General features: G+C 39.1%; 1 protein-coding gene across 5 annotated transcripts in view; it reads left to right on the forward strand.

Annotated features, from left to right (window-relative positions):
* LOC130917360 (nectin-1-like) overlaps positions 1-18,939 on the forward strand; it is a 588,953-nt gene that overhangs the window by 238,785 nt on the left and 331,229 nt on the right. The window contains exon 7 of one of the 5 annotated variants that reach the window (XM_057838686.1): positions 13,543-17,776. The exons of the other annotated variants lie outside the window; for them this stretch is intronic. Coding sequence (XP_057694669.1) covers positions 13,543-14,033 — 491 coding nt within the window. The 3' untranslated portion in view covers positions 14,034-17,776. Of the gene's footprint in view, positions 1-13,542; positions 17,777-18,939 lie in introns of those variants that run through there. 5 annotated transcript variants of the gene reach the window in all.

Here is an 18,939-nt window from a genome sequence, read left to right on the forward strand (position 1 = left end):
CTCATATTTTTACATCGAATAGTATCTTCAATGGCTTACATTTTCTTGACATATTTGGTAGTAGCAGTAATGCAGTTACAATTAAAGAAGACAAAAGATTGAGGACTTTGACATATTTGTGGATTGATGAATATTGATGTTAGTTTTTTTTTTTTTAATATTATTCTTCAATGACGTATAATTTAACTCAGTTTTCCTCCCGCTGCCTTTAAAAAAAAAAAAATCGCTTGCGCGTGTGCTAGCGTGCATGCCAGCATATGTTTTTCATGCGCCCAGTAATGCGGTGCACCTTGAGTCTGTGTTGAATACATAAAATATACGATGCATACGATACAAATATAGCAATTAAGAACTTAACTTTTTAAAAATTACATTACAATTGCAAGAAATGCTATCAGTGTACTTTACACACAGGACATGGGTTTGAGTGCATTTATGCAGGAATAATACTGACAAGTTTCCAAAATATTTGCATTGAAGTACAAGTGTAATTAACTTCACTTCATTAAACTGAAACATATAACTCAAACTTGATAATACATTGTTAATATTAAAATATGCCCTTTAAAATTATGCACCCAGTGAATGTAACAGTGACAGCTTTGAGCGTACATTTTGAATTGTCAAAAACTATTGTAAAATGTTATTTAAAAAAAGTATGTTTTAAAAATGACACATAATTTCTATTTTAAATATTGTAGTATAAAATATTTATTAGGGCTGTCAAACGATTAAAATTTTTAATCTAGTTAATTACAGCTTAAAAATTAATTCATCGTATTTAATCGCAATTAATGGCAATTCAAACCATCTATGAAATATGCCATATTTTTCTGTAAATCATTGTTGGAATGGAAAGATAAGACACAAGATGGATATATACATTCAACATACGGTACATAGGGACTGTATTTGTTTATTATAACAATAAATCAACAAGATGGCATTATCTTTATTAACATTCTGTTAAAGCGATCCATGGAGAGAAAGACTTGTAGTTCTTAAAAGATAAATGTTAGTACAAGTTATAGAAATTTTATATTAAAACCCCTCTTAATGTTTTCGTTTTAATAAAATTTGTAAAAATTTCAATCAAAAAATAAACTAGTAGCCCGCCATTGTTGATGTCAATAATTACTTACACAGTGCTCATGGGTGCTGAAGCCTATAAAATCATTCGCACCCAAGCGCCAGCAGAGGGTGGCAAATCTCCATAAAACAGAATTAAAACATAAAACATGTGGGCATTTCACTGTACTGTCATTTAAATCTGTCTGAGCGGGGCATATGCGTTAATTGAGTCAAATATTTTAACGTGATTAATTAAAAAAATTAATTACCGCCTGTTAACGCGATAATTTTGACAGCCCTTATATTTATATCTAGTGTATTATACTCTAATTATTCAAAACTGTGTTAAAAGTATAAGGACTAAAGCAAGGGCGTAGGTTTGCATAGGGACGGTAGGGACATAACACTACCAACTTTTCAGGGAGCCCAAATTGTCCCCACAAACTTTTAAGTAACTTTAATTTCATTATATAATGACTTCAGTTTTATAGGTAATTTAGATTGTCTACCCATATGTTGTAAGGATAGAAATGACCCTACAATTATTTAGGTAAATTACAGTACTTTCAATATGTTCAGACTTTTCACTTGCTGAATGTGCCAGTCCGTTTTTTTCTCTTCAAACGCATGTATGATTGACTGATGACTACTCCACTCCCTCGAAGACGAGGGATATTAGAGTTTGTTTGTTTTTTTGTTTTTTCCGCCAGCAGCAGCCACTGTAAGAAATGTAAAAAGACACCAATGTTGTGAAGGTGGGGAACACACCACTAATTTTGCTATTGAAAGTCTGACCTGCATCAGAGTTAGCGTGACATTAATCTGTATGAATTTTTCGAACTCGAGGAGGAAGCTGCTTTGAGAGAAATATCCTACTGTATGTTTTCTACTGTTAACATTATAAAAAGTGACCGAAAATCAATAGGAAATAACGCGAAATTGCCCAGTACTCCGAAAATAAAGTACTGTACTCCGAAAATAAACAGGATGTGACCCGTAAATGCTCTAAAGTTAACAGGAAGTGACCGAAAATTGAAAGGAAGTGAACCGTAAATGCCCCAAAAGGAAAAGGAAATGGCCGAAAACCAACAGGAAATGATTTGAAAAGCCCCAAAATTAACTCATTGGCTGCCACAGACGGCCATAGATGTCCAATCCGTTGAAGAGGGTGGGATGGCAGTGATAAACTCATTCCAATTCACAGCAAGTGTGAAAGTTCGTATAAGCCAATAAGTCATTAATTGTTTAACTATTATTTAGTTTGGTTCATATTGGTGAGAAATGTAGCCCTGACCCCCGTTCACCCAATTTCTTTGGTTTTATTAATGTCCTGTCCCCAGCAAAAAGTGTACATGCAGGTTATGCTGTTATATGGTCCCTACCAATATTGAGACCAAACCTATGCCTTTGGACTAAAGCATGATTTTAGTATATTTTTATTAGGGCTGTCAAACGAATAAAATTTTTAATCGAGTTAATTACAGCTTAGAAAATAATTAATCGTAATTAATCGCAATTCAAACCCTCTATAAAACATGCCATATTTTTCTGTAAATTATTGTTGGAATGGAAAGATAAGACACAAGACAGATATATACAGTACATTCAACATACGGTACATAAGTACTGTATTTGTTTATTGAGAGAATAAATCAACAAGATGGTATTAACATTATTAACATTCTCTTAAAGCGATCCATGGATAGAAAGACTTGTAGTTCTTAAAAGATAAATGTTAGTACAAGTTATAGAAATTTTATATTAAAACCTCTCTTAATGTTTTCGTTTTATTAAAATTTGTAAAATTTTCAATCAAAAAATAAACTAGTAGCTCGCCATAGTTGATGTCAATAATTACACTATGCTCAGTTGCTCACTCATTGTGCTGAAGCCCATAAAATCATTTGGACCCAAGCGCCAGCAGAGGGCGCCAAACACCAAAAAGCAAGTAACAAGCGGACATTACACTGCTGTCATTTTAATCTGTTTGAGCAGGGCATGTGTGGTAATTGCGTCAAATATTTTAACGTGATTCATGTAAAAAATTAATTACCGCCCGTTAACGTGATAATTTTGACAGCCCTAATTTTTATATTTCTGAAAAAGTGCAGTTTATTCCAGTACATTAAACGTATTACTAAAATTGTGAATATTCTTGAAATACAATAAAGTACTTTTTTTCACCGGGGTTCAGCCTATGGTAGCAAAGACAGCAAATCAAGATTCAGGGCCTGTACTCCAAACCTTGATGGATGTTTACATTGATTTAGAGGTGTGTCCATAGACTTTTGTATCCCGGACAAACGTGCGTTCCTCTAAAGTAAACAAGGTGCCAGCAAGAATGCGAGAAGAAGAAAAACAGTGTCAAAAAGGCGATCTGCAGCCACTCGTCTTCTCAGTTGCATGTCAGCACACGCTTTGACGAGGAATTTCCATTCCTGGGAGAACTAAAAGGAGACGGAGGGGGCCGTTTATATAGAAATGCAGGGCGTGGTAACATGACTAAGTGAGGATGAAAAGGAGAAAAAAGGAGGAAATTACAAGGGCGACATTCAGACACCAACGAGGAAGGACAACTAAAAAAATGACATAATGTGTGCCATCATCATTTTTTTTTACAATGTCTGGATTAAATCATAACACAATGGATCTAAATGTCCTTGTTATTCTTTTTTTTAATCCCTGTGTTAGATCATCATTCGAACATGATATTAATGTTTAGTATCCTTGAAGTTATTTATTATCCTTTCCATCCAATGTGCACATTCTACGGGACAATATTTTGCTTTTATTAATACATATAAACAAGTTACGTAGGAATGTGCTTTTTCATGCATTCGACTGCTGAATAAAATGACACAATGTAGTGAGCTGGGAAAAAAAAAAAAAAAATTACTACATAAAATTCTAAAAGAATGCTGGAAGGGAGAAATTAAAGTTTTTTTTTTATTTTACATAGGCTTAATGTTTTTTCTTTTGCAGATAATTGGTCCGGATACTCAGTTTATGATTATTATAACAAAAACATCAGTGTTACACACCGATATTGTACTTTAAAAAAAAAAAAAAAAAGTTTTTTTAATCTCATTGGCTGTTATTGACGGCACTAGACGTCCAATTCATTTGTAAATTGTCATTTGTTGCCACACTCCCACTCCAAATGGATTGGACGTCTACAAGTGATAAACTCAATTAAAGAGTTTTAATTTCGTTTTGAAGAGCTACATTATTGGACATCTGTCATTGCCAATCCAGCTGTTCATTAAAAAATATACCTTTTTTTTTTAAGTATGTAAGATTGAAAATTGTATTGATTTTTTTTTTTTTTTTTTTTTTTTTTTTGGGGAGGGAGGAGTATTAATATCGAGTTGAAAATATTTACACTATATTGTAAATCAGAAGTTGCCATTAGTTCACATTAAAGTATACTCGTATTTCTTTCTATTAGGGCTAGGCGATCAGACCAAACAAAGGATCACAACTAGAGATATGAATTCATATTAGCACTTGAATGACATTCTCCATTGGATATTAGCATTAAGCTAGAGGTGGGTAGAGTAACGAAGATTTTACTCACGTAAGAGTAGGGTTACGTCTAGATAATATTACTCAAGTACAATTAAAAGTAGTCATCAAAAAATTTACTATAGTACAATTAAAACGTATTCATTGAATGTGTAACTGCTTACAATGTCAGATTTTTTTTTTTTTTAATTATTATAATGGTATTTTTTTTCACAGACTTGGATTGAAGCACCTATTCACAAGAATTTTCACCGGAATAGCTCTGTTTACATAAGGCCGCCGCTAGCTACATTGACCAACAGACGAGCAATGTACTTCAACATATTTACGTACAATAAATGCTAACTGCACTTTTTTTTTTTTTTTTTTGCTTTAAACTAAGAATCGAGACTGTTTTACATCCATATCTATAAAGATTTCAGGGATTTAAGCACCTATTCACAAAAGTTTTCAACATAAAAGCTCTTTCTCTGTGATTCCATTCGGTCAGCTTTGACAGCCTCGCCAACAATGCAGAACCCCTATTTATCTGCCCCATTACGCCTCGTGTCCCGGCAACATATTATGAAAGTCTATGAACTGATTTAAATTGTTCGGTAAAATTGTTTTCAATTGCTCTTTAAGTCTCCTTAGGCAGAGGGTTCACTTACAGTGGGGCAAATCAGTATTTAGTCAACCACCAATTGTGCAAGTTCTCCTAATTGAAAAGATTAGAGAGGCCTGTAATTCTCAACATGGGTAAAGATCAACCATGAGAGAATGTGGGGAAAAAAACTGAAAATCACATTGTTTGATTTTAAAGAATTTATTTCCAAATTAGAGTGGAAAATAAGTATTTGGTCACCTACAAACAAGCAAGATTCTGGCTGTCAAAGAGGTCTAACTTCTTCTAATGAGGTTCCACTCGTTACCTGTATTAATGGCACCTGTTATAACTCATTATCGGTATAAAAGACACCTGTCCACAATCTCAGTCAGTCACACTCCAAACTCCACAATGGCCAAGACCAAAGAGCTGTCGAAGGACACCAGAGACAAATTTGTAGACCTGCATCAGGCTGGGAAGACTGAATCTGCAATAGGTAAAACGCTTGGTGTAAAGAAATCAACTGTGGGAGCAATTATTAGAAAATGGAAGACATACAAGACCACTGTTAATCTCCCTCGATCTGGGGCTCCATGAGAGATCTCACCCCGTGGTGTCAACATGATAACAAGAACGGTGAGCAAAAATCCCAGAACCACACGGGTGGACCTGGTGAATGACCTACAGAGAGCTGGGACCACAGTAACAAAGGCTACTATCAGTAACAGAATGTGCCGCCAGGGACTCAAATCCTGCACTGCCAGAGGTTTCCCCTTGCTGAAGCCAGTACACGTCCAGGCCTGTCTGTGGTTCGCTAGAGAGCATTTGGATGATCCAGAAGAGGACTGGGAGAATGTGTTATGGTCAGATGAAACCAAAATAGAACTTTTTGGTAGAAACACAGGTTCTCGTGTTTGGAGGAGAAAGAATACTAATAATATACTAATAATAAATGTTTGGGTGGTTTTAGTTAAAGCAGCCAACTGCTATATACTGTACTACAACCTAATACATGACCATACTCGGCCAAAAAGATGACACATCGAATTCAGACCAGAACAACATTATGAAACGTCACCCGTCCAAAGAGCTTGAGTGCCGTCTAGTGGAGAAAAAAACATTGATCCCTTCGGATTGGTATAATGGAGTCATGTGATTATAGCAACAACGTCTCATTTGTGAAACTGAGACAGCTGCTGTTGGCATTTCTGGCCAAAATAAATTCAATTTGTTGAATAAAAAGGAAAAATGTAACGACTCTAGCAGCCCGAAGTAGTAGAGTAAGAATATTGTTTTTTTTTTTTTGTTTTTCCACACATATCCACACAAGTAAAAAGTAATGCGTGTTAAAACTACTCTAAGAAGTACATTGTTCTCAAAAAGTTACTCAAGTAAATGTAACGCGTTATTACCCACCTCTGGCTTTGTGCTACAGTTTACCTCACCTGGAGTGCAATAAACAGCTTCAAAACCACCAACATTGGAATCGATTTGAGGGATAGTTTCCTTTGGCTCAATGTCATGTCTGATTAAAAATGTAACAGCTGATCACCGAGCTGACCCCAAAAATATTTTATCTGGGAAATTGATCTGAAAATCGTCTAGCCCTACTTTCCATAGTTAGATCCAGCCTTCTGTCCCAATACTTCTGCCTTTCCATGCACTTTGTCCCTAAAATGTTCACAAGCTATAAATCTTGATCACCTGATCACGTCGGGTGCAAAAGCGCTATGATGAATGCACCTCTACAGAGGATGGCGTAGTTAGAGCGTAAAAATAAATAAATAAATAAATAAATAAATAAAAATTTTAAAAAAGGATTCAGAGGGAAAAAAGGGCACTATTTCATCTTATTCAATGCTTTTATAAATCTATCACTCCCCTAGATTGAATTATTGCCTCTTACTGCACATTTTGGCACCTATTAATCTCAATGGTACATTTTAGTGCTTCCAAGTCAAGGTTACGGCACCATCAGAATATTTTCTCACTGTATCGCTAATAGAGGCTCCCTTGTATTGTCGGAATTGCGGCTGTTTTATCAGTCCGTTGGCAGGTGTTGCCACAAGCGATGAAGCGTTGGTGGAACGCCAGCTCCCTCCCACGCGCTGTCACGGACAATTCTGCACCTACTATGTTACTTCTAATATAAGTTATTAACTCATTTGCTCCCAGAAACATATAAATACGTTCTATTTTTAAATGCTTCATTGTCCATAAAACATTGGTACGTCGTTTGCCTTTTTTTTTTTTTTTTTTTTTTTTTAAACAAGAAAAATCTATAGCTTGCGATCTATGTGAGAAACAAAAAACAAGGCTCCAAACCCATTTTAAAGCAATAAAACTGGCCACTGGAGGGCAGTAGCACATTTTGTAAAGACCCGCAACCCGATTCAACAGCAATGAAAGGCCGGGCAGAACGGTCGGAGCGCTGGCGGCAGTATGCTAGGCGGCGGACGACTGAACAAATCAACCGAGAGGACGCCTGGAATGCCAGGCGCTGGACGACGGAGTAAAACGACTGAGACCACCATGCAGCGGGCTCGCCAAGCAGACCCCGCAGAGATTAAAAAATGATCCATCTTTGTGAGACAGACAACGATGAGGGAAAAGTTTACACGGCAGACGCGGCGACAGCGGCGTAATTTCAGCGACAACAGGCGTCATCTCTCAGTAGTCATGTGTAAACAAATTGTTACTTGGCTATCAAAAGCTCTATTTGTCTTGTTCATGATGCTATTTTGTGAAAGGAAAAAAATATTCAGATGTTTTGGATGGAACTAATGCAAAAAATAGCTGTGTTAAAGTCAAAGTTATGTTGGAAATGTATGCGTTTACAAAAAGCTCATTTTCTCCGTTTTTTCATCAGAAATTGGAAAATTGCTCAAACTAAGCTATTTTCTAATGCTGATTTCTAAAGAATGGATAAAGATATGAACTTACTTTTTTTCTGCTGAAAGAAGAGAGTCTAATCTTTCTTTTGGTGGGTTCCATGTTTATATAGCAATAGAACAGAATTTTCTTGCAAAATCAGTCAAAATCCAGAAAAACGGTCGGGAGTGAGGGGACTTGCTCTGGTGAAAATGGCTGGTAGTGAATGAGTTAATAGTGTCTCAATAACCATGACTTAAAAAAGTGGTGTAGCGGCATGGAGGGGAGTTTCAGCTGAATGTTCTCGCAAGAGAGGTGGAGATGGTCTTTTTCAACTCAGGGTCACATACAGAAAATACATCCTTGAGTTTATGTAAAATTATTCAAACTGCTGTTGGTCTGGTTACGGGCAATATTATACGTAGCTACGGTTTTCATGTGGATTTCATTAAAAAAAAAAAAAAAAAAAAAAAAAGGATTTGAGTGGGAAATATTCTTTTGCATATTAAGTCTGATAATATTTTACTCATTCTTTGTCATTGATGGCACTAGACTCCAGTTCGTTTTGACTGGGAGCAGTGGCGGGATGTGAGCAGACCCTGGGTGCGATGAGCATATACAGGATCCCCCGATTGGATGGTCCAATGGTGTGTGTGTGTGTGTGTGTGGGGGGGGGGGTATCATTTTTCACGGGCCCTCAGGAAGATCCTCCAACACTTAGGGGGTGTTTACATGGTGACTCTCCAAGAATACGAAAAATTTTAAATTTGCGTTTATATGGTTCCATCTCCATTCGAACAATGTCGCAGTTCCGCATAAAAACGATCTAGTATTCATGCCAGGCCCTAGGGGGCAGTGCAGATTTACAAGGCGACAGCAAATGATGCACTTTGACCCCACCAAGCTCGTCAGCCCGGAAAAAAACATGCCTGCTCGCTCCAAGCAATGTTTTTTTTCTTTTGCTCCAAAAGGCGCAAAAAATGGAAACATTCAACATATTTAAATTAAAAAATATTATTAAAACAGTAAATTACAACCGTCGTTTCACCATTTTTTGTTTTTAAGATTTAATAGCACCGCTTTGCTTGCCTGGCACGGCCAGACTGTTCTCCCTGTGTTTTTCAAACACTGAGAGTATAGTCTGGGACCCAGCCCATTAACGGGCTCTCCAGCAAGTACAAAATCAATCGACAAATCAGATTCGTTTATTTGCGTGACGTGTTCTTAACGAGCAACGTCACTCTTCCGCGTCGAAAGTCGTCTCCACAACAACACAGATGGCGAACAGGAGAGTCGAGAATATGTTCCAATCCACGGTAAAATCAGTTTTAAATTACCAAAAACACATCGACACAAGTCATTGACAACAGTCTGTCCCGCGCTAGCCATGTTGAATGAACTCCACTCTCCTCGTATTTACTTCCGCGCGCAAGTCCCTCGTCGCTGATTGGTCCACTCCGCTGTCTGTTTCCTGTGGCTTGCTCCGCCCTGGAAATTTTATCCACTTAATGGTGGCCAGACTCAATAGCTGGAACAGTGGTGAGTCTGGAGTACCAGGCTACCGCTTTGCACGTCCATGTGACGTGTGCAAGTGGTTACGTCATCGAAGCGAAGGCAGTTTCTAGGGCTGTAGCTATCGATTATTTTAGTGGTTGATTAACTGATGAACTAGTTCGTCGAGTAATCGGATAAGTAACATGAAAAATTAATATACCTGAGCTGAGCCTCAAACGGTATGTAAAACAATTACATTAGGATATATGTACAACAAAAGAAAAATTGGCTCACTTACATAGCAAAAGTCTGCTAGCTTAAATGCTATAAAACGTTAACTTTTTTTTTTTTTTTTTTTTTTTTACCATGCTTTTAACAAATGGTTCAGACACATATTCCTACAAAAACAGCTAAATATACCATAAACTAAATTACGAATGCATTAAAAAAAAACATTATCACAAACAAAAACTTAGCTTATGTTGGTCTTAACATGGAGCAGCTGGATTTAGCCATGTGAAATGAGGCAGACTAGAGGGCAGTGTATCCACTCAAATCAATAAAACTGATTGCAAACACTTTCAAAATAAACCTAGACAACGCCACGATAATTAAATGAATACTCAAAGCAGCAAAATTTAATTCGAATCTTTTTTTTCTAATCGAATACTTGAGTTAATCGATTAATCATTGAAGTACTAGTGGTTTCCATTCATTTGAATGCGCTGCCGTAATCGAATTCTTCCACTTTGGAGGCAGGATTCAGAATTTTTCATCTTCGCCTTCCGTCTTCGCCGACACCATGTGCACGCGAGGCCATTCCGCTAGTCAGTCATTGTGTCTTCGTGTCGTAGAGTCGCCATGTAAACTGCCCCTTAAACACTATACAGGTAGTCACCGGGTTACGACGTACACTACTTACGTGATTTCGACTTAAAAACCATTTGTGAGGGTATCAGTTACAGTGGTATCTCGACATACGATGTTTTCGACATCAGACGTAAAATTTGACTTGTTGAAACATATGACGACATGCTCGAAATATGACGATTTATGACAGGGTCACAATTTCATTGTTTTCCCGCAAAACGGTTGAGCAGGCAGATTTTCTTGTTATAGAAATCAACATGGGTCCCAAGAAGGTTAGTGCAGGTGGTAAAAAAAGGTGACGCCTTCCGTTGAAATTAAGATGGAAACGATAGGACAATATGACCGTGGTGTGCACCACGGTACTGGTTAATATGTCTATGATCTTGAGTCCTCCGACGACCTCCGTTCACCCTTCTTTATAAGTCACAAGTGACAATTATTATTGTTGTAACATCGGTAAGGAAGTCGCCAGCTTCGTTGGGTTTTCAATCATTATTTTCCCGAACATGCGCTATACAACACAGCTGCTGTCCGCCGTAGGCGACGGCAACAACAACATGAAAAGAGAAAGTAAAAATTCTTCAGCACCTCTCTCACTCTGTCGTCAGTCACACGGTGCGTTTAGGAACAACATGCAAAACACAACCGCCACTTTAGAAGCCAATTTGTTACATAATTAGTATTATTATATTTTTATCATGATCTGTATTTATAATTTATTTATTTTGCTATGTGCAATTGCTATTTGTAATTGTAACAGGTGTATATATTAAGGATTTAATCATTGTTAATGTATTTCTTTTTAAATTTGAATTAAAATTTATATTTGAATATGTAATTGTCTCTTAGGAATGTCTTTTTTCATACGTTTTGTTGCTTTTATTTTATTTTTATCAAATTATAATTATTATTTATGCTACATTGTCTTTATATTTTTGTATTTACATTTCAGAATGGGAAAATCTGCAAATAAAGTTTTGTTTAGTTTTTTTTTATTTTATTTATTATTTATTTATCATTTTGTTAATTTGTTTTTTAGTTAAAAAGAACACCAATGAACATATTTTTTTAGGGCTGTCAAACGATTAAAAATTTTAATCGAGTTAATTACAGCTTGAAAATTAATTAATCGTAATTAATCACAATTCAAACCATCTATAAAATATGCCATATTTTTCTGTAAATTATTGTTGGAATGGAAAGATAAGACACAAGACGGATATATACATTCAACATACGATATACATAAGTACTGTATTTGTTTATTATAACAATAAATCAACAAGATGGCATTAACATTATTAACATTCTGTTAAAGCGATCCATGGATAGAAAGACTTTTAGTTCTTAAAAAATAAATGTTCGTACAAGTTATAGAAATTTTATATTAAAATCCCTCTTAATGTTTTCGTTTTATTAAATTTGTAAAATTTTCAATGAAAAACTAAACTAGTAGCTCGCCATTGTTGATGTTAATAATTACACAATGCTCATGGTGCTGAAACCCATAAAATCAGTCGCACCCAAGCGCCAGCAGAGGGCGACAAAACACCAAAAAAAACACAAGTAACAAGTGGACATAACACTGTGCTGATATTTTAATCTGTTTGAGCGGGGCATGTGCGTCAAATATTTTAACGTGATTAATTTAAAAAATTAAGTACCGTCCGTTATTTTGACAGCCCTAATTTTGTAAAAATAATAAATATTTATATATTTATCTTCATTTTAAAAATTCTTGAACATGAAGTTGGTACACATTTACTTGCACAGGCCACACAAAATAATTTGGAGGGCCAGCTCTGGCCCCAGAGCCGCCAGTTTGACATCAGTGATGAAAGACTGGACTGATTCTACCTATTTTTTTAGAAATCAGCAGAAGAACATAGGTAGTTTGTACAATTTTTTTTTAACCTTTTACTGTGCTCCCACTGGCATTTCCGCATCTCTCAAAGTTGTTTCTGAGCTTGAAATTCAGAGTAAAGTGTACCGCTATTAACGGAAGGCAAACATTGAGGTAATTTGAAGACCTTTACAAAATTGGAAGTGCGTATCGCAACTTCTTTGTGGCTTTTATCAACTGAATGGCTGTTATTCATGCATAGTTTTGTCCTAGCAAGAAGAACTGGATGACGTCATGGTAGTGCAGGTTGTGACTTGAAAGCACAGTTTGTCTTCCTTTTGTCCCACCTAAAATTTTGCCCTGTTTGACTTGTTGAAATGAATGCTTACAGCAGGCAGGGATTGGTGTTTTCTACCTTGATGAACTCGTTCCGCACCACGGAAGTTTATTTTTCCTCAGTTGCCTTTGTGTGATTTTTGAAGTTCCTGTTCATTTGAACGATGGCTGCTTTGAACGCTTTCTGGCTGTTTGCTTTCAACACTTCCAAGCTGATGACGATCTTTGATTGAACGTCGCCGTGTCCGTTGCTTGTCGAATGAGACCACGTGGAATTTCCAATTCCTGGTTCGTGCACAAATTTTTCAAATCACTCTTCACTTTTATATGGAGTCCCAGAAATGACACAATTAGATTATGGCCACACAAGAGACGTACGACATTTCAGGACAGTCTGGTATACAAATGGAGCAACTTCTATAGAAGCCAAAAGATTGAGGGAATAATTTTTTGCAGTTTCTTGTGAAGTTGCGTTCCATTTACACAAATATGTCCAATTTAGGTGTGCACAAAATGCAAATTGGTATTAACATTCCAGGACATACTAGGAAGCAAATGGAGCAATTTCTATAGAAACCTATAGATTAGAGGATGTGACTTGTTGCAGTTTCATGTGAAGTTGCACTCCATTGGCTTACCCTGACATCCAAATTGTTCATAAAAATGTGTATTTTGTGCACACGTGGCCTCCAATTTGTGTTTCTGGTCATTTTACAGCCAGAAATATTTGTCATGTCTTGGGCTCTGTACTTTTGTTTTTCCAGTTTGACTTTGCATGCTGCCTGATTTGGGTTGGAAGATCCAGGAGTCCACCTCAGGGTTCGGGGTACCTCCCTTTCCCCTTTGCTTCCCTGTCCTCGTCTTTCCCGTCCTTCCATCTGCACAGTTGCACCTCCTCCCACCAGAGCACTGACACACTCCCTTCCATCTGTCTTTTCCTACCCAGAATTCCCTAACAACCCACCCGGGGGCCATGAGATCCCGCCGGAGCAGCACACTGCAGGTGTGGCCATCGGGGTGGCGGTAGGGGGCGTGGCCCTTTTGGGGGCCGCCGCCATACTGCTCTTCGTGTTCCTGCGCCGCCGCCAGCGCACCTTCAAGGGCGACTACAGCACCAAGAAGCACGTGTTTGGCAACGGCTACAGCAAGGCGGGCGGCGGCGGGGGACTTTCGGCGCACCCCCCCATGCCCAAGAACCTGCAATACCCGGACGACTCAGATGATGAAAAGAAACCAACACAGACCGGAGGCGAGCGCGACTTTGACGGCGAGGCCGAGGACCTGAAGAGGCCTTACTTCACGGTGGACGAAGGCGAGAGCCGCGACTACGATGAGCGGACTCTCGCCTTCCAGTACGACCCCGAGCCCGAGATAGCCGACGACATGATCTCCCAAACCGACGGCTCGGTCATCTCTAAGAAGGAGTGGTACGTGTAGCTGGTGCTGCCCCGCCAGGAAGTCAAACAGCCCTGTGGTGACGCACCTACAAGCCCTTCACCTCCATCCCCAACCCACACTGGTTTAACTGGACCCCCCTCAGAGAACCCATTCCCTTTCCCACAAACCCCCATCCCCTTGCTGGACCCCCGAGATCAATTCTATTTAACACCGTTTTTATCAGGAGCCTCATTGGGATGCAAACTTTGACCTCTAAGTGGCAGTTGATGGGTTCGTTAGTGTCTTGGATCTCTTGGATCATGTTGTAGATGTCTTAAAGTGTAGACCAATTACCAGTGGAAGGGTTTTTTTCATCTGGCAAATGTGAGGGTCCTGCGGTGGCGCACTCACTACCAAACACCTGCAGCCCACCACCTTCACTTCTCCTGGACACAAATATTGAATCAATTTGATTGAGTTCTCCTCGGTTCTTCGATTTCACTTTTAATCTAAAAGGTTTCTTTGATTCAATAGGTTTAGGTGTGGAGTTCTGTTCACGCAATTCCCAAAAAGTTGAGAATATTGTTTGAAACATTCAAATGAAAGCCTAACTGTTGAAGTGTCCATTATAGCCCCTTTCACCTGAACACCGTTAAAATCCCGGGATTTAAACGGGTAGCCCTTGTGTGTGGAAGCAATTTACCTCGTCGCCTGCACGGAGATTACGCGGACATTCAACGGGTCGCATCTTAGTATTATGTACGAGGCTTTACCAGGACAAGGCATGCGTGAAAGCACGTGTTTGATTCCCGGGTCACACCACGATGGCTGATGACGTAAACATGGCGGGCCGATCATCATTTCCTATTTCTTCCCAGTAAGACGAAAAGCGGTAAACAAACATCACAATTATCAACATGGCAAACTAGAAATGGCAAGATTAAACTGAAAACATAATGAAATTAAATAACTGGATCGTAGAGCCGAGGAAGCGAGCCCATCGTCCATCTTTGCAAATATTTGGTTTATTTTGTTGCCAATGTTAGGGTCCGCAACTGCGGAAACTAGGTTGTATCCAAAGCATAAAACAACAGAAGGAAGCGTTCAAGGGTTTATTAAATACAAAAAAAAATACATGTGATGGCAGAGAAGGGGGAATAACACAACGGGTCTGTGACAATAAATCGACAGGGTTGAATAATACTAACTTAAGTGTTAGGTAGAGAGCCGATAAGACAACAACAACAAAAAAATACTCAAAACAAGGGCGGCAGAAGAACAAGCTAGCAAATGCACAAAATTCAAGAGTACAAGGTGTCGAATGGCACCCAGCATGTTGATATCTCGGCACCCATTGCCCTCCAGTTTGTATCAGTGGTGTATGTATCTGGTGGGCAGTTACAACAGATTGTGTCACCGCACCTGACATACTTCAAACTGAAGTAGCCTCTTGGATTAAAAGTGAAACAAATTCAACAACCAAAAAGAAGGACTGAATAGCCACACGGACATGTTAAATCATCATGTTGTCAATGTCTCAACGTGTAGACCACTCACTGGTGGATGTTTTTTTTTTTTTTGTCTGGCAAAAAGTCCGACACTGGATACATTGTGGCTTTTCTTTCGGTATGTCCATCACGAACCCTCACTGGTCAAACTGACCCCATCCCTTCCTCACCAATCCCACGCCCCTTGCTGGAAACCCATCACCGTTATATTTAACACCGTTTTTGTCCGGAGGGCCCACAGGGATGTTGACCCTTTTGGGGTGGCGAGAGCTGATTGGTTCATTGGTGTCTTTGATCTCTATGATTGTCATGTTGTAAATGTATTATCGCGTAGACCAGTGGTCCCCAACCTTTTCTGCACCACGGACGGTGTAATGTGGGTCTATTTTTTCACAGACCGACAATGTGTGGCAGAAAATTACAGTAAACACGAAATAACACGACGGGGCTAAAAACGAACATTGAATGCAGGGAAAACATCAGCCTGTCCTAAAACTAAACAGCAAATATCTTTGGTCGCAGGCATAATAAGTTCTTCTCCAATCGGAAAGGTTCCTTGGCTTTACAAATACGGTTCGCCACAAGGTAAAATGTTCTCAGTGCATTCGCTTTTGTTGCTTGCTAGATTTTAGCAACATATTATGCAGAATGGACTATGTTGTAGGCTCCTCTTCTGGCTCAGCAGGTGGCCTTTTCCCTGTAAAAATGCTGTCCAAAGACGTCAATGCCCACAGCACACAGCCAACAGCAGCTAACTTTACTGTTTACATTGACTGACATTTGGCTGCTATAGGTGTGCAAATAAACCTGTAATGGCGGCGAACGACCAGATGGCGACGTACACAAATCTCTACTCGGATTAGTCAGTAGAGTAGACAGGCATATTGATGTGTCAAGAGGCACAGGGCAGATTGCGGTTGTTAACAAATGATTTATTATTTCTCTGCCGCCCGGTAACAAATGTGCCACGGACCCGGCCCGGTACCCGGTGGTTGGGGATCACTGGTGTAGACCACTTACTCGCTGGTGGAGGAGTTTTTCGGGCACATATGTCGGGGGAAAAAAAAAAGAAAAAAAAGAGTCTGACACTGGATTCATTGTTTTTTTCTGAATTCTTTAAAAAATATATGTCTTACACGCGATCAAAACAAAAGTAGCTTTTTTTTTTTTTTGGTTAATTGCGGGGGCATTATTTTAACCCCGAAATGCCTACAATGTGGCAGGAGGAAGCCCCTTAACATTCCACCCCCACTATCCAACACGCAACACGTCATGACATTTACAAAAGAGCGCTCAGAAGGGTGCGAAATGTCACCGACAACACTCGAGCGCTCGCAACTATTGAGGTCGCGCGTTAAAGCATCTGTTTAACGTACACGGACGGTAGCGGAACCTCCGACTAATCAAAGGGAACACTACGGCGGCCGTCTTGGAGAGAGATAGGTCGCCTGCTGCTTTCATGTTTGTTGTTGTTTTTTTTTTCTTCTTTTTTTTTTTCTCTTACAGTAATGAACGCTTGTCCGTCTTTTTTTGTTTATAGATTTTTAAAAAATCACTGTTACCAAGTGCTGGGAAAAATATAGAAAGTTTATTACGCCTTATGTTACAATGGAGGAAATAATGATTTGATGTCTTGCTGGAATTTAAATTTGCCACTAATGCCTTTCCCGGACTACACGATTTTTATTGGTGGTGCCCGGCGATCGCAGTGTCAGATTACACGACATTGTGTCACGATGCCACAGTGTGTCTTGGAACGGACGAATTGTCACACTACATGGCCAGAGCCTGCCTGATCAGTGCATACTGCCGAAAAGAGCGCGGTGTAAGAGCTGACATTGTCGGGAGTCGCAACTAGCAGCTGTCAATCAGTAATAGCAAGGGAGGCACTTGATATCATAATAGTGGCAGTCATCCACTTTGGTCGAATCAACACATTCGCTATAAACAAGATGAGAAATGGGATTTACTGTTGGGTTTTTTTCTCTGCGTGAGATCGAGGAACAAGTGTAGGTGTCACACGTTACTGGCGTCTGCATACTCAGGGAGATTTAAAAAATAATTAAATAAATATGAGAGCAAAAGAGTGCACGCAAGAGAAGTACATGCCGGTTACAAAGTTACACAGTTGGTCAATACTCATCAACAAATAGTAGGAACATGTAAAACATGGGTGCCCAAGTACGGTCCTCGAGAGCCCCTATCTAGCTTGTTTTCCATGTCTCCCTCCTCCAACACATCTGAATCAAATAATGAGAATCGCTGTCAGGCTCCTGCAAAGCTTGCTGATGAGCTGATCTTTTGATTCAGGTGTGTTAAAGGAGGGAGACATGGAAAAAAAGCTGGATAGGGGCTCTCGAGGACTGGACTTGGGCACCCCTGATGTAGAACTTGCCACACACAATGATACAATGTGATGGTGAGGCACCCGAGATGCCAGATCGGCAATCAGTGGATGTGTCACACCACGTACCCCCCCCCCCACACACACACACACACACACTTCAGAATGTCGGCAACGCCATCAACGATTCTCCACGACGTGCCTGCCTTGCTATAGTCTAGCTGAACTCGTGTAGTCTGAGTCAGATATTAGTGTTTTCAAATTTCAATTTTTTTCGTTTGTTTTATGGTAATAGACAGAATCGTACATCCTTTTCTGGTTTTCAAAGAGCTGGAGTCTATTCCACTCTGAACAACCATTCAGAATATTAAGAGCTTTCAAAGAACGCGCGTGTTAGTAGAATGTCAGAGGAAGCTGGAGTCTGAGATTGGCTGACAGCCAGGCAAGGTGAACTCATCCTCTTGCTATAAGATCGTTTCAGCTTACCTGTGACTGATATTAAGGACAAGAGCTGATAAAATAGATTGAACAAGCAGGAGAAACCCCTATGAAAATAATGCATCGCAAGGAGAACAGGTAGTGTTCACACAGGAAGCTCTCAAAGTCTTTGAACTTTCTCTCAGAAACTCTCAAATCTGAGGTCATTCTGTTCCTTTAAAGTGCCTGTGACACCATAAAAAACTTAAATAGCATTATCATTGGAAGGGAAATAATATTTTGAGGCAATTTGACTATGTACAAAAATTTGGCAATACGAAGATGTCGAGAAAAGAGTCTTTTAATCTGCTGTTTAGCCCCGCCTGTCATTATCGCGCTCTGGCGCCTCCACATGGGTGAGGACGTCGGCGGATTTATGATTTTAGAATTCAGACTAATTGAGAAGGAAGCATTTTTCTGTGATTCTCGTTCAAGTGTGGATCTTTCAAGTGATATTGTCGATCCAGAGGAAGGCTGTGGCATACAGCCATATGTTTGAGTCATATTTGGAGGAGGAGGAAGATTTCAAACGACAACAAACATGGGGCTGATGACTCCAGCATACTGTAAAATGCCATACTTGTTTACTCGGTACTGCAATGTTTTTACAGAATATTCTTTGGTGCTAAGTATTTTT

This window comes from Corythoichthys intestinalis, chromosome 6 (genome assembly GCF_030265065.1).
Source record: "Corythoichthys intestinalis isolate RoL2023-P3 chromosome 6, ASM3026506v1, whole genome shotgun sequence".
NCBI lineage: Eukaryota > Metazoa > Chordata > Actinopteri > Syngnathiformes > Syngnathidae > Corythoichthys > Corythoichthys intestinalis.